Source organism: Taurulus bubalis (genome assembly GCF_910589615.1).
Source record: "Taurulus bubalis genome assembly, chromosome: 20".
NCBI lineage: Eukaryota > Metazoa > Chordata > Actinopteri > Perciformes > Cottidae > Taurulus > Taurulus bubalis.
The window spans coordinates 11,501,596-11,527,267 of record NC_136608.1 but is presented as its reverse complement, the minus strand read 5'-3'; the positions used below and the strand labels follow the sequence as shown (position 1 = coordinate 11,527,267).

The window sequence follows — 25,672 nt, the reverse complement described above, 5'->3', positions numbered from 1 at the left end:
ACGTGTGACAAGGCAACAGCATTTTGAAGGGGCTAAAGGTAGCTTGCCTTTCCGACACTACTTGAATGTGGTATTTACAATCTGGGCTGGGGTGAAAGAGAAAGAGATCAGATAATGCATTCTTTTTGTCCCGTTTGTATTTAAAGCAGACTAGCCAACAGCACAAACAATATCATTAATGCCAGCATTTGCAGTGCAAGCTGTGTGTCTGTAGTTTTTTCCTTTTTAAAAATGCCAGACTGAAAGGTTAGGAAGGAAGAGGAAACAGTCACAAGGAGCTGAAACAAAACCTGGGAGTTGTACCGACATAGAGAGACAGCGTCTGGATGCTTTGTGGGTGGACTCGGTCTTGCATTTATCCACCGACAGAAAACACACAAAGGTGGAATATGCTTTACACAAATCAGAATAAACACAGATGTTGACATTTAACAGTTGTAGCAGAAGCATCTTCATGGAAATTCATGGTGATTCTCTGAAAAAAAAGAAGAAGCTAAGAAGCATTTCATAAACAACAGATGACAGTACAGTGTACATATATTACATTTGAATGCTGAATGGTTGTAGTTGGAGAAAAAAAGTAAGAGCGGCTTAAACGATCCCAAAATACGAAAAAGACTTTCCCACCGTCGACATGTGGCAAGAACCCGTGGGAAGCGCCGGCAAAATATTAAATATGAAGAGTAAAAGACAAACAGCAATCAACAGGACCATACTCTACTGACTTTTTGGTTTGGCAGGAATCCATGTGATTGGTTGCCTTTATTTCCTGTCATGCTTCACTGTAGAATGATCAATGGAAAGTGACATTTGAGTGAGAGTTTTTTTCTGATGATAGAGAGTCACAACAATAAAAGAGGAGCGGATGTACAGTTTTGTTATTCATTTTTTGTGCTCCTTGTGGGAGAAGCGTGAAGGGACTATTTTCTTCAAAGCGATGGAAGGTATTTTTTTCTTCTTTCTTCTAGCCCTAGCGTTTAGTCAAGTGCAAAGGAGTCAGTGTTCAGTGGAGGCTATGTATTTTGGCACACGTTTTCAGTAAGTGTCAACTATGCACGCGCACGCACATACAGCACATAGGCATGAGGTTTGGGATGATAAAAGCGAAGGGAAGCAGAAGGTCCTTGGGGTGTGTCCAGCCATCACAGTCCATCTCTGTCGTTGGTGGTGGTGAATACTGGAACTAGAAGGAATCCATCCAGACACTGAATATCTGTGTTTTCTCTAGCAAGTTAAAACTGACAAAAAGTTATAGAAATTTGTTAAAACTACATAATATTTCAAAATACATGTGGAATCAAGTAAAACTTTATATATGCACTTTATTTCTCCTTTTCTCTTTTTAAAACCTTGATTTTTTCTTTTAGTTATTTTTTTCTTCTTAAATATATGCATATAAGTGAGATATTTTTTTCTTCATTATAGCTCTTTCATTTGTATGTATATATGTACATTATGTACTGTTAAATAAGTAGAGAAGGGGGGTGGGGTTTGTGTGGGAGTGTGTGTGGAAGTGTGTGTTTCAGGGAAAGAATACTAATTCATTTATTTACACCATGCTCCGAGAGCCACTTGGGGTCCGGTGTAGACTGAGGCGGGGGTCCGGGGGTATATACTGGTGAGGGTGGTTGTAAGGCGGTGGTGGGGGTGGCAGCGGGGGCTGGTGGCCGTCGTCGGCATGGGAGCAGTCCGGCGAGCGGACCGGGGTGGACATGGCCGACTGACTGAGCTGGTGGTGGCTGTGGTGGTGATGCTGGTAGTGGTGGTGTGTGGGTGTTTGGCTGAGGAAGGCCTCCATTCGTCCGTGGCCGCCGTTGTCGAGCATGAAGACTTTGACGATCTGCTGACACTGGATGAGTGTCTCGGGCCTCAGATCAGCCATGCTGACGGCCGGCTGGAGGTGCTGCTGGAGGTGGAGGTGGTGGGCGGGGGTGCTTGCCGCTGACTGCGACTGCGGGTGCTGAGGTGGAGGCGCCGGCCCGTGGGTTAGCCCCTGGGGCCCCTGCTGGAAAAGCAGCTCCCCCCGGTGGTTAAGAAGGGCCACGCTCTCGGGACTCCGAGCCGTGCTGCTGCTGAGCTGGTACGTCTGAAGCCTGTTGTGAATTGACACCTAGTTTAGAAAACAGCCAAGAGAACAGCATCAAATGTTATAAAACTGGTTCCTCCTCTTCAATCCCTCAAGCCCTCTTTGTGTTTTTTAGGGGGGTGGGGTTGGTGAACGCACAGCACACACACACACATGCGTGGGGGCTTTGGTGTTGGGGGTCGGTGGAGGTGTAAAGATATCGTGACCACTGCTAACTCAGTTAGCCCCCCTCCCCCCACAACATTGTAGATTGGATGCTGGGAATATCAGTGTGTGACTGGGGTCAGGAGGAGGACAGTGATGGGGAATGGGGATACTTGGGGAGATTTGGCGTGGCTCTACAGAAGGGGCCCGGTGGTTCCAAAGGGGACACTGAGGGGCCCCTGTGTCTCCCTTCCAAACCACTGTGTGGCGCTATGGGGACAGCTGACACGAGGAGACTTGGGGGGTTGGGGTAACCAGAACATAGACGGAGGTAGAGGGAGAGGTGGAAGGAGAGGAGGTGAGCAGACTGACAACCACAGACGTCCACAGGCAACACTCATCAGAATGCAAAACCTCCATAAGTCACTTTTATTTCAACTCTCTATTTTCTGCAGACACTTTCCCTCTGTCAATGTATTTTATTTTTTTTGCAGACAGTTTTCTTCCCTCAAAGTGTATTTCTGCTATATGTCTCCCTTTATTGTTGGCTACCTTTTCCTGACTTCTTTTCATGTTGCCTATTTTAGGAACCAAGTCATGTTTCCAACTCTGTTCCCAGAAAGCAATATGCCAAAACAAAAATATAAGCAGCATTGTCATAATTCATGGGATGAGAACAATATGAAATGCATAATATGTGTAGTGGGAAAAAGTTATGTAAAAATTAGGTTTAGTAAAAACGATGTAGAAAATAAAAATCGACTTTTTGAACCAAATGCAGATCAAGTCTCAGGTCTATAGAGGCAGTTTAGAGGAAATTCAGCACATTACTGAAGATAGTTCATCAGATGTGCTGCACATTTCTGACAAAAGATATTAGTATCAAATTAACTTTTAAGCTTCTGTGAGGATGTCAATCAGAATAAAGTTTCCCACAAGAACCCTTCAAAATGGCGACTGTGTGAATAAGGTCAACGGCAATTCACCTGCAATTTAATGGACTTTGAATGTAAGGTATCTGAACTTAAGAAAGGGCTTACGGCGGAGTTCTCTCCTTTTCTTACAGGCGCTGATGTAACTCTTGTGTGAAAGAACCCCATTAACATTTGAACCTATTCAATCTGCCAACCACTATTTCTCCTTGACAACTTGGCACATATACTTAACAGTACAGTATCAATGAGCTCTGAAGCACTTTAGATAAAGAACGGAGGCTTTTACTGACTTTCTGCTGACTTTCAAAAGTTTAAATTCTCAGTAGAAAGATTATTTTTTTTCACAGAAGACCAAACAATTTTTAAAATGTCCAAAGTGTGAGATTTATGCATTATATAGTGCCCTAAAAAAATGTCCAAATCTATGTGTAAACTAATCACGCGTATGTGATTTGGACGGCGTAGTACTCAGCTGACACACCAGTGGGTCGATCATTTGATGGATTGGCTGCACATGAGGAGAAGCTGGCAGAGCTTTAAAATGGCGACTATTTGCAGCAGTCTGTTTGCTTGTCACTTCTGTGATGATGGCTTTCTTTGTGTCAACAACAACCCACATATCTGTTCAAAAGTGTGCACAAACATGTCACTGGTTTTGCTGACTGACAGTGTATTGCCATGACTGTGTCTTCGAGGGTGTAGATTAGCACCAAAAAAAATGGATAAATAGGATTTTGAAAAGTGAGGGGGACATGTGAATGACACCCTTGACTGTGTTGGAACTCTTTAGCCACATTGAAACTACAGCACAGACTTCTCCGAGGGAGACATTACATTTTCAAAAACCTTACGATCAAATTATTGAGATTTATCGAAGCTTGCTGTGGGATTCAGTCATTCATGCCTCTGGCCTGAGCGGGATTCTCTGTGTGACCCTCCTGCTTTCCAAGATAAATGTGTTTCGACAGCTAACGGCTCCCCACCAGCCACTGACATTTACTGCACGCTGCATGGCAGAAGGGATGACGGCTTGTGAAGGGAGCTCAGACAACCTTGAAGACTGGCCTGATCATCGTTCCCTATTATGAAGACCCAAAGGCTGCTCAGAGAGAGAGAGAGAGCACTTATATGAATAAAAGAGCCATTGCACATACAAATTGCACATAAAAATAAATATTAGTGCAATGTATATGTCATTTTGCTCTAACCAGCACCTGAGTATAGCTCTACAGCCTCCAGTATTAAGAGTGAGCTGTGTGAAATTAAACAGCCACTGAGTGTCAACTTGACCCTGAGTGTTTGGTTTTTCACTCTAGCCTCTTAACTCCACAGCCGGAGAAATGACGAGGGAAAGGTCATCTGATGCCACTAGGATGGTAATTGCAAAGCCCCATGGGTACTGTAGTTCAGCTTGCTCTGTTGCTTGCACGAAATGTTCGCACAACAAGTTTCCCCCAGAGATCCGTCAGAGGGGTGGAGAGGTGACGTTTCTGGGTCAAACGAGCGTTAAATTTATCCGCCCGCATGTTACAGTGTTAATTAAGGTCTTGGTGCTGCACGTGGGGGTGCGCACACACACACAGACACACACAGACATTCCGCACATGTCCGAAGCTACTTTCAGCAATGATAGCTTCTTTCTCTTTCACCCTTTAAACGCCCAAAAGGAGTCACATTTTCTGCCTGAGCTTGTGAAACTAATTACCTATTCCTTTTTTAGGCTTACAGATAATATTTAAGCCTATGAGTCTGATGCGTTTTCTGTCCATGGGTAGAACGTGTTATGATGTTATTAATTTCCCCAAACCCCCTACCTTTATTTACCCGCCTGAGTACTTTTATCTAATATATTTAGTTGGGTTGGGTTACCTTACATGCCCGCAGCACATTACCCAGCAGCACTCGTTCTCTCATCCACTCTTCACTCACTCGAGCCCTGAAGATATGAGCAGTCCTGAGGTTTCATCCTGTCTCATCCTACCTTCATACTGCCACCCTGTACTGACTTACCTGTTCTTTGGGTCATGGCCCTATCACTAAGCACTTACCTCTACTGCATTGTGTCCACTTCTTTCATCTATCTCCTGGTTTCCTGGATGGAGAAAAAATGGAGGGAAAAGAGACAAATGTGGCAGCAAAATGTCTGTGATTTTAGCTTTCACTGCTTATTAAAATGCTATTTAAGAGCAGAAATACACATTAAACTAAGGCACTTCATATCACTCCACTACACAGACAATAAATATAAGATTAGTTCAAATGTAACACCCCCGTCTTAAATACTTTGTATTAACTGCAGGTAGATTAATGCAATTGAGGACAAGGTCTCTGCAGTAGGTTTTAAAATTAAAACGCGACGGTGCTCACACACTCACACACACCTGATGGGGAGCCTTGTTTGCCGCGCAGCTCTAGCTGTGTGCCGTTGTTCTTTACTGAGTGTGTCTTGGCTCCCTGCTGCTTCTCCAGCTCCCCTGCAGAGAGAACCGAAGACAAAAACGATCTATCATTTACATACCATGACAGAGAGCAAAATGCATAGATGGACAGGCGGCAGGCGTAGAAACCACATTAATCGGCATACGTCTACTTTCTTTCAGACGCTCTCGTTGCCTTCCCCTCCCACTCTGTCCTCTAATCTCAAAACACAACTTGCCATCTCACTAATTACACTTCACACTTGATGGTAATTGCGTGTCATTTCCAATCACGATGACTAAATGTTGTTTCGTCTCCAACACTGCACTGCATTCTAATTCTGAGCGGCAAAGCTGACGGATGTGATCTTAAAGCTGGGGGAGGCGGGTTATTTCTGGCATTATTGGGCAAAAATTCCATAATAATCTTCTATCATATTGTAACTCAACAGGCAGTTTTTTTGGGGAAACCCCTAAACCCCTCCCACAAGATGAGCAGGGGCTCACAAGCTTCATACAGTAACCTGTATGAGTACTTGTCATTCATTTAATTTCAGAAATGAAGAGCAAATGTTGCCAAAAGAGTTTAGCCTTCTGCCAATTGTAGCTGTCACGCAGAAGGCTAAGCTCTTAAAGATGGAGAGAATGACGCTCGCCCCAAGCGAGGCTAGCTCACACTCTCTTTTTGTCCTTCTTTTTTTGGGTTGCTTTCCAGTGTTGACAGTTGTTGCCAATGCTAGAATAGCGATTTTCCCCACAGGACATGAATCAGCCGTAGAATCAGGCTGTCACGGAGGTGCAGGCACATCTGCATTAGTAGTACAGCCAATAGGAACGCCTGAAAACAGAGCCAAGAGGATCTGCACAAGGGTAATCTTCTCTCAGACTACTTGAATTATAATATGGTAAGGGTTATTATGGGATGCTCAATGACGTCAAACATGTAGTGCTTTAAGGGTGAAGTACACAATGTACCCCTTTTTCATTTTGGTGCCAGTGTGACAAAAATGTGACAACCTTAACAGAAAGTGTCCTATTTGGTAAGTTTATCTACTGGTAAGACAGTTTTCTTTTTTTAAATGGAGCAGTTCTTTCAAGGAAATTCCTATTGTACCTATATTTAGCACATTCAAGTTGTTTCCAATTAAAATATACTTTCATGGACTTAACAGAAATACATTCAAAGTGAGTGTAGGACTGAATTAAAATGATCAATTCTATTAGGAATTCCCCTCATTATAAAGATCGCGATGCAGGAAAATATGCACCTCCATATGAACCGAAACTGTAAATTCTGCATCTCATCTCAAAGAGGGAAAGCCCAAACATAAGTGTGCCCGCTGCAGGCATGTTTGCTAATGTGCCAACACCACGAAACCCTGAGAGGAGAAACGATGATGTGGAGTTTTTCTATGCAAGTGCCAGCAATCATTCTTGTTCTAAATTGTGTTCCTGTCTTTGCAAAAAGGTTTTGGTTTGCATGCCTTTCTAACAAATGTGGCTCAACATGAGTTATTATCTGTGTGTGTTGGTTTAAATTGTGCACAGCTGTCTATCCTTGCTCCACTCGACTGAGATAAATAACTTCCGCCTGTCAACCAGTGTTGTTGCCTGCTCTCTCCGGGCTGCCGGCCCTGCCTCTCTGTGAAGGGGTTGCCGTCAAATACCAGCGGGGATGCTCTATTTGAGGCCCACTGCCAGGAGCCAGGCTCTGGACACTCTGCTTCTCCGAGTGGGTCGAAGTGTGCGCATGTCTTATTGTCTGGGGAATTTCAAATGCACGCAGACCCAAACAACTCAGATGCCTGGCAGCTTTAAGGAGCACTGGCCTCTTTTCACCTCCAATGTACTGCCCCCCCCCCCCCTGCAGTCTGTTTAGAGCTGCAGTGCACAAGGAACCAAAATGCAAAAGTCTTTCTGTACCTACACAAGTTAACACAATAACACAAAATGCAAGGGTGACTTCTGACTCCTGTGTACTATCTGAGGACTTATTGATTCCCACACAGCGTATCTTAGAATCCAACTGTAGATGTGAGAATATTGATTTGGTTCAAAATGTGACGCTGGCTGCATTGCTAGAGGAGGATTCACACACACATTTCACTTCATGGACCTTCTACGTCACATACTGTACACGCAACTAATTGGCAGCCTCCAGTCTACTGTATGTTTCATTGTAATATGAAGAAAAAAAAGACAGACACTTACACTCGATACGTATCTGCTCCATCTCCGACACCTCCGAGATTGATTCCTTCAGGTCTTCTACAAACTTGAGCAGCTCCTCAGCGCTTTGGGCACAGAAGTTAAGTACCTGCTTCTTGTCTGAGCCGAACGGGGAGAGGATGGTGATGCCATGAGGGTAGTCTGGGGAGCACAGGAGGCATTGACTTGTTGAGACTTGTCAAGAGACGTTGCAAGAGCAGTTTGCAAGGTATTAGCAAGTTTAATACTACAGGCTTTAAAATACCTTTTGAATGTAGATTTGTTAACTCATTTTGTTCTTGGAGAAAACACAACATTTGAAGAAGAATGGGATGATTACATTTTGAAAAGTAAGCTTCATGAGGATATGTTCTATGGGAAATGCCAGGATGATCATATTCTGCCATCATGAGTATAAAAAATGAAGCAACAATAAAAAGCAGTTTCATATCAAACCTATTTCAAATACAGCCGTAACTCCTAAACCGCTTCTTCAATACAACCTGGAGGAACTTTATTAACTTTATTATGACTTACATTCATTTTCAAACAGGTGAAACTGCATGCCAAGTAGGCCCATTGCTTTGCAGAAAGTGTAGGCTGCAGAACTCTTCTTCTTTGGGCAAAGCTTCAAAATCTGAAAACAACAAGAAACCAAAGTTATCGCAACAATATGAATGACAGAGAGCTTACAAAGCAATTTCAAAGAAATTCCAAACATGTGTCAAGACCAGATAGAGTCAATATTAATGTACAATATAAGTTTCAAAGTATATCAGATTGTGCGCTTGTGCTCTTTGAAAAACAACACCACGGCGAGCTTATATCAGGATGTGTTTGATGCTTTTTCATCGAATGACCTTCCAGATAGAGAAAGATGAGTCAAATCTGTTTTGCAGCGCTACTGTTGGGCATAATTTACCAGGCGAGCCGTGTTAAGCCAATACATCACGTTGGCATATTAAACACTACTTGACGTGTTCAAGCTACTAGAACAGCGGCCAAATTTAAAGAAAAGTCCCTGTCACTTTAATTTTGCAGTAAAGTCTTTCAAAATGTCTGCCCCACTCTCAAAGCTGTCAGGACAAAACGTCTCCCAGGAATAAATCGCACCGCTAACTTTTAGTGCCAAATGAACAGAATTCCATTGTGATTGTGTGAAGATGTCTCCTTTCACCTCTTACTTCAGAATTGGCCTTCGAACCTCCCGAAATAACGATGCTGCTTTTCCTTTTGCTGGATAGATATCAAAATTTGACATCATTAAGAGAGTAGTTAAACACTTTGGATGTGCCTCCTCACGGGCACATTAATTATGCCCAACATTAAACATTTTATAATTATCCAATCTACACATCTTTTGACCAAATTAACTTAACTGTGCTGTGAAACACAACTTTATTACTGTCCCTTAAAGCTGCTCTTTTGGGGACAGATATTTGCATATGAGTGCACTGCAAAACTGCATTTACTACGATCTATTATTAAAAGAAAGGGCCGGAGGGGACTGACTGATGAAACAACATTGCGGAAGAGAGGGAGCTCACAGTCGAGGTAGGTGATGGTGCATTGCAGCTGGAAGTGTAAAATAAGCAACTTTAAAGATGTAATGTTTTCAGCAGAAACAACTATTTCTGTGGTGGTTGTAAAGATAGCGTACACAACATTCATAATACAAATATGAATTATTACTCTGAATCTCTCTTATCATATACTAACCACAATGAGATCATTGAAGAGGAAGACTTCTCTCTGGTGTGCTGCCTGTTTTTGGGCTTTGTTGACATCAGTCACCTCAAAAAGTCGACTGCAGCACACTAGTCTTCTGTGAGGGACGGAGAGAACCTGCAGAGGAAGACACAGACATCCAGGTGAAAGGAGAGCTTCCATCACTCAGATGAAGTGTCTGAGAAGTGTGAAAGTCATCCCAGACCATATGAAGTAGAGAGCATCAGATAAAACCTTTCCCTCAGGGGAGAGAGTATTAAAGTGAAACATGGGGAGACTTTTAACGCAAATTACTTTTGGCTGGGGTACTACACATTATTCACTGGAGTTAAAAGCTGAGACTGAAGTATCACAGAAGAAAAAAAACATTAAACACAGTTTGCTGAGACAAATTAGTGACATGAAGACTGCCCTTTAAAACAATATAAAGAAGATAGGGATAAGGAGGCAGCATGTTGTTTCAACTGTGTTTCCCTTAGCAGAACATGAGCATCAATGCAGGTCCACATGTTAGGATTCTTTACTTTGCTGTGCTGGGGTTGCTCTTTGAAGTTTTACTTGCACTGAATTTCTCACCTTTCTATTTGATTAGATGTGAAAAAGCAAAAAGTCTAATTTTAGTGTTTGAGCAAAATGAAATGTATGAAGACCGGTTTGGCGATGCTTGCTCTACGTACTTCTCATAGAGAGATATATACTTCTAGTAGATAGAGCAATCCTAGAGTCTTCCTGCCATTCATTCAAGCAATATCTTTTATGAGTTGCTGTGAAATTGATTGTTGTATTCTTTTGCAATATACATCTTGCTGTTTAGTTATTGAATACTAAAGACCAAAAGGTGGTAACGCAACTCTTGGAGGAGCATTATAAAGTTGTTGTCCTGTATTTTTACAAAACACTGCAGTTGTGTTGCAAGAGGCCAGGCTTCTCCTCTTAGACTTAAGTGCTTTTCGATGTTTAAGCAGATTACACTACAAAAATGACAGGGACCGATTAAATCATGTTCTCACAATGTTTTCTCTCTGACTTGTCTCCATTTTGGATCACGGTTGTTCCTCTCTTCATGATAAAATGGATTCATCTGTGGCCTCCGATCGTTTTTGTCTTTGTGCATTTCCAATTTGAATTCCCTCTGCTTCCTGTGGACTATTTGCAAAGCTCATACACAGCCTCCTTTTCTTCCTCTCACGCTCTCGTCTCTCATCACTGCAGGGTCTACAGACTCCCGTCCAGCTGGTCAAAGCCAGCCTGCTTTCTCATTACACTAATGTTAGAAACATATGAAGACGTCAATAGCTTGAAATGCCTAATGCATGTTTGACAAAAATTAAGAAACAGTTTGACAGGAGAGAGTTAGTCATAAAATTGACAGATCAATTGTATGACTGAAGAAAATGTATTTCACAAATCGTATCCATATCAAATATTTACGGACATTTTACCGTAAAACCACTTGGATCTAAAATCACATCATCACTTTCATTCATTCATCAAATATCAAGCAAAAAAAAAGCAAACTCCTATAATTATCAAAATATCTTCTCATGTAAACCACTCCATTTTTGTTTTAAATCCACATTAAAGGGACTCTGACAACTGCTGTTACACTATTTCTGAAAAGGAAACTTTATCTAAGTCTTTTTATGGCAGACAGCTGCCATAGGCAGGAATAGTCAGTTCCTGTCACAACAATCCATCATTGTTTTGGCTATGACAACACTCCCTCTGTCATCCTATGGCTACTCATCCATCACTGAGACACTGAAAGGCAAAAGCCACAAAAAAAAAAGAAAAAGACAGTGGAAATCTTTTCAATGTCATTGTTCCAATGTCATTCTGGAAGTAAACAGGGAATTATTGAGATTCACTTTAAAACTAGTTAAAAGTCAATTTATAGTGAGATCCATCCAAACGTTCATAGTGCATCTTGCGTATGGACAGACAGATGAGACTATAGATAGACTATGAGTCTACAGTTAAGAGTAACACAATGCTAACATGCTGATGTTTATCAGCTATCATATATACCATATTCATCAACATCTTAGTTTAGCATGTTGGCATGTTCATGATTACTTACTAGAACTAATACAAAGTGCCGAAGAGGCTGAGAATGGCATTAGGTTTCCAAGTACACATCAAATCTTGCACATAAATATTCACACGGTGGATGTCTGTAGTTGACTCCTCCTATCTAAAGGACATTCCAGTGTTTAAAGAGTGGTTCAACCACTTACATTACTCATGTGCACTGACCAACCTTTCAACCTTAATAGTTAAAAAAAAGACTAATGATAGCGGTGGTTAATGACGTATCCAGCTGGAGTAATGACCTGAGGTAATGATCGCACTGCTGATGAGACATTTAATGGCTAATAAATGTGCTCGGCTAACACAACCAGGGCTAGGTGATAGTGATAAGGTCTTGAATAATTAGTAGGCGGCTTGGCTTGCACTGAGTGACATGTTTTTTGTGTTATCAATCTTACTTACTAATCTAGCAAGCCAAGAAGATTTTAGAACGTGCTGTAAAAAAATAGATACAATGATTTATATAACTGTGTAATGGAAACAATGATTATGGGTTTTTAATCCCCATCAATTAATTTGTGAGGTTTCTGTCTGATGAGGAAAACGGTTACAGCACCATCAGCTCAACCCCATAGGAATATTTTAAACTTTCATCAGTGTGTTAGTAATGTAATACAATATGTTTATCTTTGACTTTTATGCATATAAAATAAGATTTTTTTGTTTATTAGAACCGCCTTTTCAAGTTAAACTATGTATACTATCAAAGGGTTTGTTTTTAGTGATGAAGCCACTGAAATCCTCACCAGAGCCTGCTGATCCCCTCTGCTTTACGTAGCATTTTAGCATCTTTTGGCTCATTATTTAGTTGTTACGACCCACAGCTTTGTTTATGGCCCACTCTTAATGTACCAATGTCCTTTCTAGATGGAAAATAAGTTATTTTCAGGATCGAAACCTCTTGTAAACCAAGTCGACTCCATCTGCCCAGCACCAGATGGCAGATAGACAAAGTTAGCGACTAGCTGGTGATCATTGAGTAGCATTTAGCAGCTTAAGAGCCAGATCATTTCCTCAGGAGTTAGTTGAGACAAAAAAAAAGAGGTTGAAGAGAACGTATTTACATTTGCCAGGTGGCTATGTTAAGTTAAGCGCTTCCCCAAGTGGCTAAAAATATCAACTAATGCAGGTTAAGGTTTAACATGGTTTCAGTCCAAGCTAAGAAAAGGTTAGTTTGCTATGTTGTTGCACTTTAAGGGCTAAGGAATGCATCACGCCCTGGAGATCCTCACAAGTATAGAACAAAAGTGTGTCAGTGTGTCCTTACTGTTTTCATGCCTACGATGGACTGCTCAACCTTGGAGACGTAGGTGACGTGATCTTCGTTGGAGCGTAACTCCCTCAGTTGTATTCTTTCATAGATTCCGACCACCATGTCTCTTGGGATGTCTGCTCCATCATCCACACCTGAGATGAGAATAGGCTGCTTACACACAAAGTCTACACACATCACCAATATTTTTACTGTCCATCAGAAGAAACATGGAGTGACTGCTGTTGTTACAGTGGTAGAGGAGCCAGTGTGTGCCTACTCTGGCTTCAATACAGCAGGGGTTGTGTCCCTGCATGCCATATCTACGTATACAACGTAGCTGTAAACATATTGTTAATTGACTTGAAAAGAGTGGAACAAAATGTAATATTCAGAGCAAAGAAGAACGCTGTCTCTCCTCGTCTCTCCTTTGTATTTTCGTCTTTCATTGTCTCCATTAGGTAATTACAGAAAGCAGTGTGAGAGGAGGTTAATTAGCAAGTGAAAGGTTAACACCCGTAGAAGATCTTCTGTCTGGAACACAGTGCAGTTGGAGGCTGTAGCATTTCGACGCAGGTAGAGCGGCATGTCATTAGGCTGAAAGGTTGCCCTCAAGATGCTCCCCATTATATCCGCACAGCTGTACCGTGCTGTGTGGTACATTGAGTTTTCAATGGGGCAGGATGTGTTTGGAGAAAATGAAACCGCCACAAGGGATGGCGGCGACAGGGAGGCACCATGGGACACCACTGAGACATCGCTACACATTATGGAGTCGGAGAGAGTGGAGGAGATGTCCGGGGGGGATATGTGTGTAAAGTGTCAGATGAATAAGTGACTTTCTTTTTTTGCTGAATGCATCTTTTCTTACACTCCTCACGACTTCAATGCTGTACGTCTCTTTGCATGTTGATTACAGTTGGTTGGTGGTCCAGAAATATCTCAAATATTTAATGGATTGAGATGTTATTTTGACATTCATGGTGCTCAGAGGGTGAATCTCAACGCTATTGGTGATCCCCTGACTTTTCATTTCGATTTCACTAATCATGTGAAATATCTCAACATCTTCATGATGGATTGGTACTATTTCGTACTGTCATTCATGGTCCCCAGATGATAAGTCCTATAAATAATGACTTTGGGGATCCCGTGACTTTTTTTAAAGTGTGACCTGTGGTTTTAAATTAAAGCTGTCTGGAACACATTTACATTTCCCTGGTGATAAATTAGAGTAACTTTGGTTTCAAGTGGTGCCATCAACATGTCAAAAATGTAATTTGTCCAATACTATGATTTATGACTAAATACCTTAAAAACTGAACTTCGTCTCAATCTGAGACCGCCCTCTCTATCCAGTAACAGAGACATTGTAATTTCCATTTTTCAATGAGCTGACATAAAGATTAATTTATGGCAGAAGCTGGTTTATATTATGTTAGCTCGTTGTGGAATAGCTTTGCCACTGACAGTCTGTTTTAATTGAGATAATGAATGTTCTGTGGTTCTTCATTACTATTGGTTTCTGGTGCATAATTGCATTTCACCTCAGTCAATTAGTTGATTGAGTTATTCTTCTGTCAGTGTGTAGGAGAGACGTGATGGAGAAAAGAAAAGAGGATAAAGCATCAGGGAGAATATAAACACGGAAAGACGGATAAATAAACAGACCAAATGATATTCTGACCGAGACAAAACAAGATAAGAGAATCCAGAGAGAAACAGAGAAAACATCGTAAACTGAGCAAAAGACAAATAGAGAGGCCAAGAGAGAGTGGCATATTTTCATTTGCATAAGATGCCGAAATTGATTTCTCAACTTAATTTAATTGCGGGGAACAGTCTGGGTGAATCTATTAAAGTTGTTTTGCATCGACCTCAGCATTCCCTGATTAATTGCACAGAGGAAGAACAAAACTACGACGCTCCCGTCTCATCTTCAGCGGTTGGCGAATGAGCATCTGTCTGCATACGGGAGACAAGAATTACAGGTGCTTTCTGTCGGTGTCGCTATGAGTTGTGAATGCGTAAAGCAAGGCCGGCAGGGATAGAAATATTACCTTATCTTTATTACCTGAATTTATGCAGGGAGGTTTGATGTAACACAGATCCAAACACTGTTGGACACTGACTCAATTACACTGATGTTGTTGTTGAAGGATTATTGAGTTTTACTGATTTGTTTTTTCACATTGCAGTAAGATTCAAACATAATACAAATAATAATAATAATAATAATAATAATAATATTAAACCTCTGACACCCAAGCACACGAATGCTCTTAAAAGCGAACCGACATTACATGAGCCGATCCACACACATGCTTAGATGCTGTGTCGCTTACCTCGTAGGTTGCGTATGAAGTCCTCCAACATCATCTTGCGGTCGGGCTTGATGTTTGGACTGTACATGTCGGTGTTGAGCAGAATGATGGCGAAGGCCAGGATGAAGATGGTGTCTGGGTTGTGAAACTGCTGCACCACATCGGGGTTACACATGCAGTAGCGCTGACTGTTGGTGTACAGGAGGTGGAGGAAGAAGAGGGGGACAATTAGAGGGGAGAAAATAAAGAAAATGGAGGGTGGAGGGATGAAGACAGGTAGTAGTACAGTATATGTGGGTCATTGCAGAGGACACAAACATGGAGAAATGAAAGAGAGGAAGAAATGGGAGGGTATGTTGTTGTGAAGAATAGGTGGGGCCAGTTAGGAATAAGACGACAGATTGGAAGAGACAAGATGGGGAAAAAGACACAGATAATAAGCTACCCTAAAACACTAAAGGCGTCCTTCAACACACTACATATTGATTTGTCACACGCTGAGCATGAGTGTCACACATAAATAAGAGTTATGGCTTTAATTTTGCTCGTGGCTTCATCTGAAGCCGTTTGCTGCCTTTCAGCAACAATGAACCTCACAGTGGTTGCCCTGCTCAAGCGGCGTCTCTCTGTAGAGGCACATCTGTCCCACTGGATTGGGTGGTTACATGGCTCGTGCACTACGCGAGAGGAAGTCGACCCACACAACCTTTACCGAGCCATATTTAAACATTCGCCAACATTTATGGGCCTTGTAGCTGCATTTATGTAGGTTGTTACTGTGAAGAAGTTTGAAATATGAACATGTTTACCTCTGTACTTCTGCAAAAGAACGCAACAGAGGCCAGGCTCATTTTCATGTAGGTCCCAAACAAAAAAAAACACCCCTAAAAAAATAAAAGGTTTAGAATGGAAGTGCCTTTACGTTATGTGGTTATGGAAACCGTGAATCTAACAGATTTGTAGACACCTACTCCTGGTGTTTGCATACGTGTGTGCGCTTCACAAAGAAGTGCCCAGAGCGGAGAGAGAATTTGTTTCCCCGTAAAGGGCATGGACACTTCCTGGTTAGGGGATGAATAATACAATAGAACATCTACTGAGTGTGAGTTATCAGACACAGCAATATACAGAGTAAGAGGAGAATGAGAAGGTGTGTGTGTGTGTACTGTAATCGTTACTTTAATCAATCATCATTTCCATTGGGGCTGTAGCACCTTTTTGCAGACCTACTGAGATGCATTATATTAATCTAATGTCCCTGTGGGATTAAATAAAGGCACATATATTATATAATGTATTATATATAAATACAGCAGTTTCAGATCGTCACACACACTGTTTTTAATGGGATTTGAACACTGCTTAAACCGTGCAAGATTATCAAAAAGGAAAAACAGAGCTTATTTTTTGCCTGTTTATATATATGTTGTAATAATAGCGAAATGTCCTCCCTTTATCAGCCTCACTTTATAGTTTCAGTTTGATTCTTTCACGAGGAGATCAATAAGCCGTGTCGTCCAACTGTCCAACCACCAACATCCTAATGGGAGAGGCTTTGAGTCGATCAACATGTTACAAATGCTGATCTGAGTCGCCTTCACTTATTCAATCAAATATAATGCAATTAAAGAGAGAGCTCTTTGTATTTCTTGAGTTTTAAAGTTTGTTTTTGACATTGGAGATTTGAACTTGCTTTTTATACAACATAAAATAGCATAATATTGAGTGCATTATTATTTGCATATATATATATATATATTTTATAGACATATATACAAATGAAGACAATAGCATCTATATTACTGGTATGTAATTGTATTTTTTACTAAAGAGGCTCTGTTCATTGTGTGTCCCCCCCTTTCATGTGTGCTTGTGGTGTACAGTATTTGTTTCAGCCTGGTAATCATAAGGCTTCACACAGATCGTTTATTCATATCTTTGTCTAAAACCCGTGACTCCACAGCAACCAGCAATTATGATCTTGTCTGTATATCCTTATAGAACCATGCAATGAAAAGCCTCAATTTGAGCTGCTTTCTAAGTGTGCTCTTACTCTGCACAGGCAGACAGGGAAAAATGAATAACCAAAAAGCAACAACAACACGGGTAAAACGACAGAGATTGCTGCTCAGCGAGTGGATTTGGCTGTCTTCAAATCTGGCACATGCTGCCGACTTCCAAACTAATTTGTTTTTTGTTGCAGATCGCTAAAGATGGTATAATCCAACAGTCATTATGTACTCTGTGAGGATGGATCTCGGTGCAAGATTAAACATGTCGCATGATCTTTATCTATAATAACCATAATAGAAAATAGAGCAAGCGTTTGTGACTGCAGGGTGAGTAAATAAGGATACTACACTGTAATGCAGACATGAAAATATAAACTATATATATATATATATATATATATATATATATATATATATATATATATATATATATATATCTGCAGCATTGGGAGCTGGCTCATATTTGCTCATTCATTAGCACACTGACGCAGCAGATACTGAGGCTGCTGGCTGCTTTTCACTTTTCCCCTCTCTCTTTTGCACTGCTGCTTCAAATCCCCTTCACTTTACTTCGGAGATTTCTCTCTTTCCGTGTGTGTGTGTGTGTGTGTGTGTGTTTGGGGGCATATCAAAGCCCAGGAGCAGGAGAGGCAGGCACAGAGAGGCAGTGGTGGTTACGCAACGCTGGTTATTTATAAACCTTCTTCCCGCTCTCCTTCCTTCCTTCATTCCTTCCTTCCTTCATTCCTTCCTTCCTTCCTTCCTTTTCCCAGTTAGTGTCCAAACATTACCAGTGCCAACCTCTATGCCCGCTGACAATGCTGCCGTTTTCTCCTCATTGGGCACCTCAATAACAATGACAGGTGGTTGTTTCTCCAGCGGGGCTCCGCCAAACAGTTAGCATTAACACACAGAGCCACAGATGCACTGCAAATTGCCTCCCTCCCTCAAATCATGGCTAGAAAGGAGGCGGACACGCTCCCTGGATATTCAGATGGGGGCTTCATTGTCAACGTTTTATTGTAGCAGAAAGAAAGACAAAAAAGTGTGTCTTTGTTGGGATGAGGCCGTGTGACTCGACTGCTGAGATCACATCTCTGTCATCAAGATGAATGCGTATTTGTGTTCACATGTTCATTCTGTGATTTGTCCATTACTTCTTGGGGGTTTACGTGTGCATGTCCTCGTGTCTCTTTTTGTGTGTATGGCTGTGGATTTTTTTTCTGATTAAATCTAGTCATACTAGCTTGTTTTCATGTTCCCTCTTTGTGTATCTGTCTGGCATACAGTACTCCTGACTACAAAAACAGAAGCCGGAGCTCACATCTCACGAATCACAAATTCACATCTGTACCTCCTCAGCACGTCTTCAGAACTCGATGAAGGCATATTTCATGATCAAACAACCTGTGAATTGCATCTTAAAGCCCTGCAAGACAAGTTTGGCCCAGAGGTAATGCTTGAGTGACAGAATATCATTTCACTTTTTGCATCCGCTCAAATATCAACACATTCAGATTTACAGCATAGTAGAAATTAAAGGACACCAGTAGGACAAATTAGGGACATGTTGTCTATTTTGCACGATAAATATTAATATCTGACTTTTTAAATCAACTTTCTCTGCACAACAATGTTTCTGATTATTAATACTTTTGCCACACTCATGGTCAAATCTCTTTCATGTGTGATATAAATAAAACAATAATAATCTGCCAATAAATCCCCCTCAATGCTAAACGCTGTTCCTTAGCAGCCTGAGTTGGTTGAAAACGCTGTCTCCGGCAGGGACGAGGTTTAGGGAACGGTTAGAGTTGAATACAAGGGAAACATACCCAACTTTAGATTTTGGAAATGGCAGTTTATGTGCAGAATTTTGCAAGATGAAGCCGGACTCCAACTGCAGCTACTGCTTTTATAATCACCTAAAGGCCTCGATGAGACGTTCCACCTTCTGGGCTTCTCCCTGGACACGAATGTGGGCCTGAAACTTCCTCAGCGCTTCATCCAGCTCCATGCCGGAGAAGTCCATCTCGTCCACCACACAACTGTTGAGCACAGTAAAGAATGGATTTAATATGGAAGGAGCAGCAGAAAGGAAGACACAGGGCAAAACAAGGAAAACAATTAATTAATCAATTAAAATTCATTGCAATATATCAACATGATGGTAGTGGCTGCCCTTTCACTGGTGGCATTGGTGGATGTAGACCTAAAGATAAAAGTCCACTCATCTGCTTCCCAGTCACTGCACTACTCTGCTTATTGCAGATGTTAGCCACGCACGAGCACCAGGAATTAGACTGGACCGGGCTATCTTTATCGTGCCACAGCTAGCAAGACACACATGCACACGCACACACGTACAGTCCCTCAGAGCAGAAAATCCTCCTTATTACCTGACAACCCCGGCTTAATGACTTTAATTAAAAAAGCAAAATATCCTGTCCAATGAGTTCAGGTGGATAAATACAACGCGGGCAATTTAGGGGTGAAATGAGGCTTTAAAGTGAACGGTGACTTTAGGAACAAGTTGGAAGGTTTTTAAGTTTCCCTCGCTTTGATGTGAGGTGTTCTGTCGAAGTACAAAGTGGAAGGATAATCAAACTATGAAATTAAAGTCTTTTTCAACACCCTCATCGCCGGCTTTCATGCAGTACTCTAAACCTATTTTTATCAGTTCATAGATGGGTCAAAAACAGACGATGCCGCTGATCTCAAAATTCTTTAACAAAAATAAAGTATGGTAGTGATCATTTCTGTTTGTTGTACTACAGAAAACACTTGGGCACACACACACACACTCACACACACAACACGAAGATGGATTACTGTGAACAAAGCAAGTTAATGAGGTGGGTACTTGACTGTGACACATGCTGCTCCAGCAGAAAAGAGTCAGATAGCTGAGTCTACAGTATTTCCTGACGTACCGTGTATTACGATACGAGATCGCTGCAAAACCTGCTCACAACGAAAATACCATGAAGTGTACACTATTTCATTTAGTACTTTCACCACCACGAGTATTGCAATAACTACACCTATAGTCCTATGTGTTTTACTCCAGTCATCACTACTGCTACTGCAATTAAACCAACAGTATTACATTACTTAAGTCTACTACAACTGTACTGCTACTTATACTAATCCTGTATTACCGCTACTACTACTACTACTACTACTACTACTACTACTACTACTACTACTACACTACCTCAAGAACTATTACTACTATTTGACCTACATCTACAAAGTTCTACCAGGACTACCACAGCTACTATTACTACAATTGTTCCTACGTGTCTTGTGTATACAGCTAATGTTACCTGACTCATTCCCCTTGAATCCGTTTTCACAACCTTCCCATTCAAACCACTTTCTATTTATTCTCTCTCTCCTTTCTGTCTCTCGCGTTCCAAGAACCTAAAATCCGCGCTCTCTAAGAGACTGCTTCTACACTCGGAGTCTCGACCGCTCCGGTTCCCTCCTGCCTCCAGCTGACATCAGTCAACATCGCTCTCCTCCATCCATCCGTCCAAGACCCTGATTCCTCCCTTCCTTCCTCACCTTTCATCCCTCAACCCTTCATTCTTACATCTTTGATCCTCTTTCTAGACAATGAATCCAAACCCTCTTACATCATCATGGCTCCCCTCCATCTTCCATATGTAATCAAACTAATCAAAACTCCTATCTATATCGGCATTGTCTTTGTTAGTTAACTGCTAGTACAACATACTGGATGCTGCAAATTCTAAAACAATTTGAATACAACTGGCACTTTGACAATAAACTGTAATATTTTCCACGATAGGGATTGTATATATAAAACATCATCAGCATAATGCGTATTACAGTAAAGCTTATAGTAGCCAGTGACTCTGACTTGATCAACTCTTGACTGCCGAGGCTCTCTCATCGCCCTCTTCATGACTCACTTCCTCGCTCCACCACCTCTCTCTCTCCCCTCTTCCCCAGCTGTCACTCCTTGTTTATGTAACGTCAGACGAGATGCTCTCTAGCCTAAGTACATCAGCCCTCTCCTTCCCCCTCCCACCTCCTTCTCATACACACTCAAACAAAATAACACAAAGGCACAATGCGCATACACACGTATTGTTATCACACATACATGTTGTTGATCTGTACACTGTACCTGGCAGGGGGATACACATCACATCTGTCTGCATAGCAAGGCTTAAATTGTGTGTTTACAAAGCTCAATGGCAGGTACACACACACACACACACACACACACACTCACACACACACACACACACACACACACACACACACACACACACACACACACATAATGCAAATATAAAGAAACAGCAGACCAGATGGAGACATATTTTGAGCAGCCAATGAGGAGATGACAGTCTGAAACAGATCGCATTTTTCCTGCTAAACAAGTATACTAAATTATTGGTTAATGACTCCTTGGGGTGCCACATTTCTTGGAACCCAAATCTATAACCACAATTTGGCTTAATTGACTCGAGACATTTTAAATATTGTTGTTTATGCTCGGAGAAATGAGAGGAGCATGAGGCACAGATTCATAGGGAGAGGAGGGAGATCCAGGAATACAGGAGGCAACATGATAGACACACACACATGCATTCACACACACAAACAGAAGCCACGTGCTTTCACACACACACACACACACACACACACACACACACACACACACACACACACACACACACAAGCTTAATAAATCAACATGAGTGACTTTTTCACACTAGACTGCAATCCCTCACCTGCTCTCCTGTGACTACACTTTATGGAAAGTGCTCTCACACACACTTTGCACTCTGCTCCTCTTCAACATCACTTCCACTGTATGACTGCACTGTAGGGAAATACATATACATTTATGTATCCCAATCTCACCTGCGCTGAGGTATAACTGTGCTGTTTGAGGCATTAAAAGCATAATCCTGTTAATCCAATGTATTAGGAGGCATGAAGGCATCCATTTTAAATAATATGGATATTATATGAGGGCAGCCCGGGGTGAACAACTTGGCTGAGTGCTGTGTCGTGTATGTCTGCCCTTGCAAAGACTAAAAGTGGATTCTAGGTTTGATAACTTGGACAAAAGAGAGGATAAAAGAAAGATCTGCGGTACCTCCTCCGGGTTGATATGCAAATTTCAAAGTAATTGCTGAATGAGAGAATGTAATAGAATAAAAAAAGACAATTGCTGAGATAAAGTTAGGAAGTTCTTGAAAGATAGAAAAGAGAAAGAACTTCAAAGAAAATAATGCCCATCAGGTTGATGACCTGGAATGAAACGTACAGGGTGAAGTGAGTCATGTGTACGTTGCAGCGTCTCCATATATTTGATGAGTAATACAATAAAGAGGCATCTCTAAACCCATTGGGTTTAACAAGTATGTTCTGTCCTTTTATTTGTGTTCTGCTGTAAAGAACAGCCTGTAATGCATGATGACTCCACATGAAATAAAATAGTTTATAATATTTAGGAACTAATCAGCCTGTGCAAACATTTGTAAACTGTCTTTTTGTGGCTGTGGCGGATCTTTTTCGAGTCTGAGAGAATAAACTCAGAAAAAAATGACATATGGGGGTTGTAGGATTCAGCTATTTTAAGTTTGCCCCATAGGGACTAAAAGTCAGAATATCTTAAAGATAACAGGATATTTAAAAGGAAAGCTCTGGACCTCGAGCTTGTAATTTGAGAACCCTGGTCAAACCAAGTAATGGACAAATAGAGTTGAAAACTGTATATTATCAAAGTACATTGGGCTCAGGTATCGACACGACTCCACGACCACTATATTGTAGTAAAGCAGAGGATTTTCCTTATGCTAAGTCCTCTATTGGATCCAGTCCTGCAGTTGACCCTGACCCCTGAAAATGAAGGGATTAGTGAGGAGAATCCTCTTTTTATGAGGAGCGGTACATTATCCTAAAATGTTCTCAATAAATGATGTGCTACTCACTCAAGGACATCTCTGTTGAAGGGCTTCTTGCTGTTTCCGAGGAACTCTCCTATCATCTGTCGGCTCAAGCCCTTCCTCTGTAGCAGAAAGTGGGCGACGCCGATGGGTGTATCTGGGATGAAGCCTCGAGAGATCAGGAACTGAAGGCCCTTGTCAGGGTTTCTGAAACAAACAAACAAAGCAGAGTAAAGGAATGGACTGAATGAGCAAAAGGAGTCCGTCCTAAATATTGGTATTAGTAGTGTGACTGTGTCAGACACTTAGCCGCAGTAATCCACACCAACACAAACTAGATCCTTCATTTGTTTATTATTTATTTATTGTCATGAATGCTGAGAGAACATTATGACATTTCATTATAAATTATCTTTTTAAAGATGCATTGCGGTAATAAGAGTCGTGGTCGGAAAATGTTGGGTGCTTACTGTGCATACGATGTAGGTGAAGACTGCTAAAAGTGATAAAACCCATTGGGCACAATCTCATCTGTATTCATTCGCATGCTGAATTACAACATTCATTAACAACCGCTAAACAGCTTGACACTCTACTAAAGTCCGAGGACACTGCCAGAATCATAATGGCCGATGTGGGACGCAGCCTTAAACCCCTACTTATATGCACAGAGGCATTCCCAGGTAGACTTTGTTGGAATGAAACGGGTCAAAGATTTGCTTTTGTCAACGTTGGTGACTTTTGTTTGTATTTTTCATTAATTTGATGACAAATTTGTCACTATGATGAATTACCTATATTTTAAAACCATACCAAAATCATCCATCGGCTGGCCGGAGGATTGCATATCAACCTAAAAATAGTATATGGTTTTGAAAACAGTTAACATATTCCATAGCAATAAAACACTGTTTTGCCGCTTCAGCCTTACTTTTTTCTGGTATGACCTGATCTTGCGATGGCTAATGTTAGCTAACGTTTGCAAAACTCTAAATGGATATTTTGTGTAACTGACATCAATACATCTAATGCTATTGTTACACTATATTTACGCATTCATAAATTGTCCCCTGTGGCCACATTAGCTAATGTTTAGCAAAAGGAAAGGTTCACTTTAAAGCAAGCATAGGTCACTTTTGAGTGAAGACATTCTAAAAATACGGTTTTATTGGTTTTAAAAGTGTATTGATCATTCATGAAGGAGGGCTAGCTTGATGCGTGCAGAAGCTGTTCACCTACATGCACCTTGTGGGCAGAACAGGTTGTTTATTCAGGTATAGCTAAAACATCCAAAACCATTGGCAGGATCATTTATATACAGACTATAAGCCAACACAGATGTCATGTGTGAGTAGTCTATGATTGCATCTAATTGGCTGGACAACGAGGTGTACTTCCATGCTCATGCCTTCAGAAAATTGTCTAAACATCTCATTGGTTTCCATGAATCACTGCTTCTGCAAGTCATCTCCTCTCCTGTGATCCCATCAGTCGTCTTGCTGATAGTTTTCAGCTGACTGCATGGCAGAAGTTACGTATGAACAAGGGAGTTATATCGTAACTATTTATAACCCTATTAGACACAGAGGAGAATTGCTCTAGGGAGGCTACCACATCAATGCCACAGCTCTGCCTCTCCAGTCTCTATGTAGTGTTTAAACCACAACCTTTACATAACAGAGCAGTGTGTGTGTGTGTGTACCACAGCTAATGGGTTTATAAGGCGAGGGCGGGACAGAGGGGAGAGGAGAGGGGATAAAGGGCAGGATAGAAGGAGGCTGGAGGAAAACCAGACAGAGCAGATGTGCGGGAATAGGAATGTGAGGACAGAGTGTGTGTGCGTGTGTGTGTGTGGGGGGGGGGGGGGGGAATGAGTGAAGCTGGACTGCCTCAAAGCATCTGCTGCGACAGCCTCAGCACACTCCATGTTTCTGGCTCACCCTCTCAGCCGAAAGTGATGGCTCGCCAAACGTATTTGGCAGATATCGCTCATTTGATGTTTGTCCAACAACAGATGGATCGCACATGGTGATTATTATTCGGATGGGGGATTGAAAATTGGGAGGGAAACAATGCAGGATAGATTCTTAGGAGTGACGCAGACTGAGACTGTCCTCATCGGACGATATTGGGCCCAATATTCTTATTCAAATGCTGAAAACTGTCATTTTTACATTTTCAATGACATGGATTGCCTACAGTCAACATTGGTTTGAGAACAACCATAACCAAATAGTTTCATCTTCACAAAATGTCCATCAGAAAAATTATTTCTTCCTCACACACACTTTTTTTCCATTTTGGACTTTCACCCTCATCATAAATAAAAACTTCCACTTTTATTGGCCCTCTATTTCAGATCTATTTCAGTTGTGCAGAAGGGCCGTACCTCAGAGTGCTGTTTTATGATCGTTACAAGTGCTGAACTGTCAGCATTGCGTGTTGCCTATTTCTCCAGATGCACACATTTCTGTTTCATTACTAACCAGTGAGAGATTGATGGCTGGTTTGCGCCGCTGTGCGATTTTCTGAGTGGTAA

General features: G+C 41.4%; 1 protein-coding gene across 1 annotated transcript in view; it reads right to left on the bottom strand.

Moving 5' to 3' along the window:
- Positions 1-1,549: 1,549 nt before the first annotated feature.
- Positions 1,550-25,672, bottom strand: part of iqsec3a (IQ motif and Sec7 domain ArfGEF 3a) — a gene marked incomplete at both ends in the record, with an annotated part of 80,499 nt that continues 56,376 nt past the window's right edge. Inside the window, 10 exons of the mRNA XM_079236457.1 lie at positions 1,550-2,110; positions 5,214-5,257; positions 5,547-5,639; positions 7,794-7,952; positions 8,328-8,427; positions 9,510-9,635; positions 12,877-13,016; positions 15,207-15,373; positions 19,123-19,245; positions 23,179-23,340. Coding sequence (XP_079092583.1) covers positions 1,550-2,110; positions 5,214-5,257; positions 5,547-5,639; positions 7,794-7,952; positions 8,328-8,427; positions 9,510-9,635; positions 12,877-13,016; positions 15,207-15,373; positions 19,123-19,245; positions 23,179-23,340 — 1,675 coding nt within the window. The remainder of the gene's footprint in view (positions 2,111-5,213; positions 5,258-5,546; positions 5,640-7,793; positions 7,953-8,327; positions 8,428-9,509; positions 9,636-12,876; positions 13,017-15,206; positions 15,374-19,122; positions 19,246-23,178; positions 23,341-25,672) is intronic.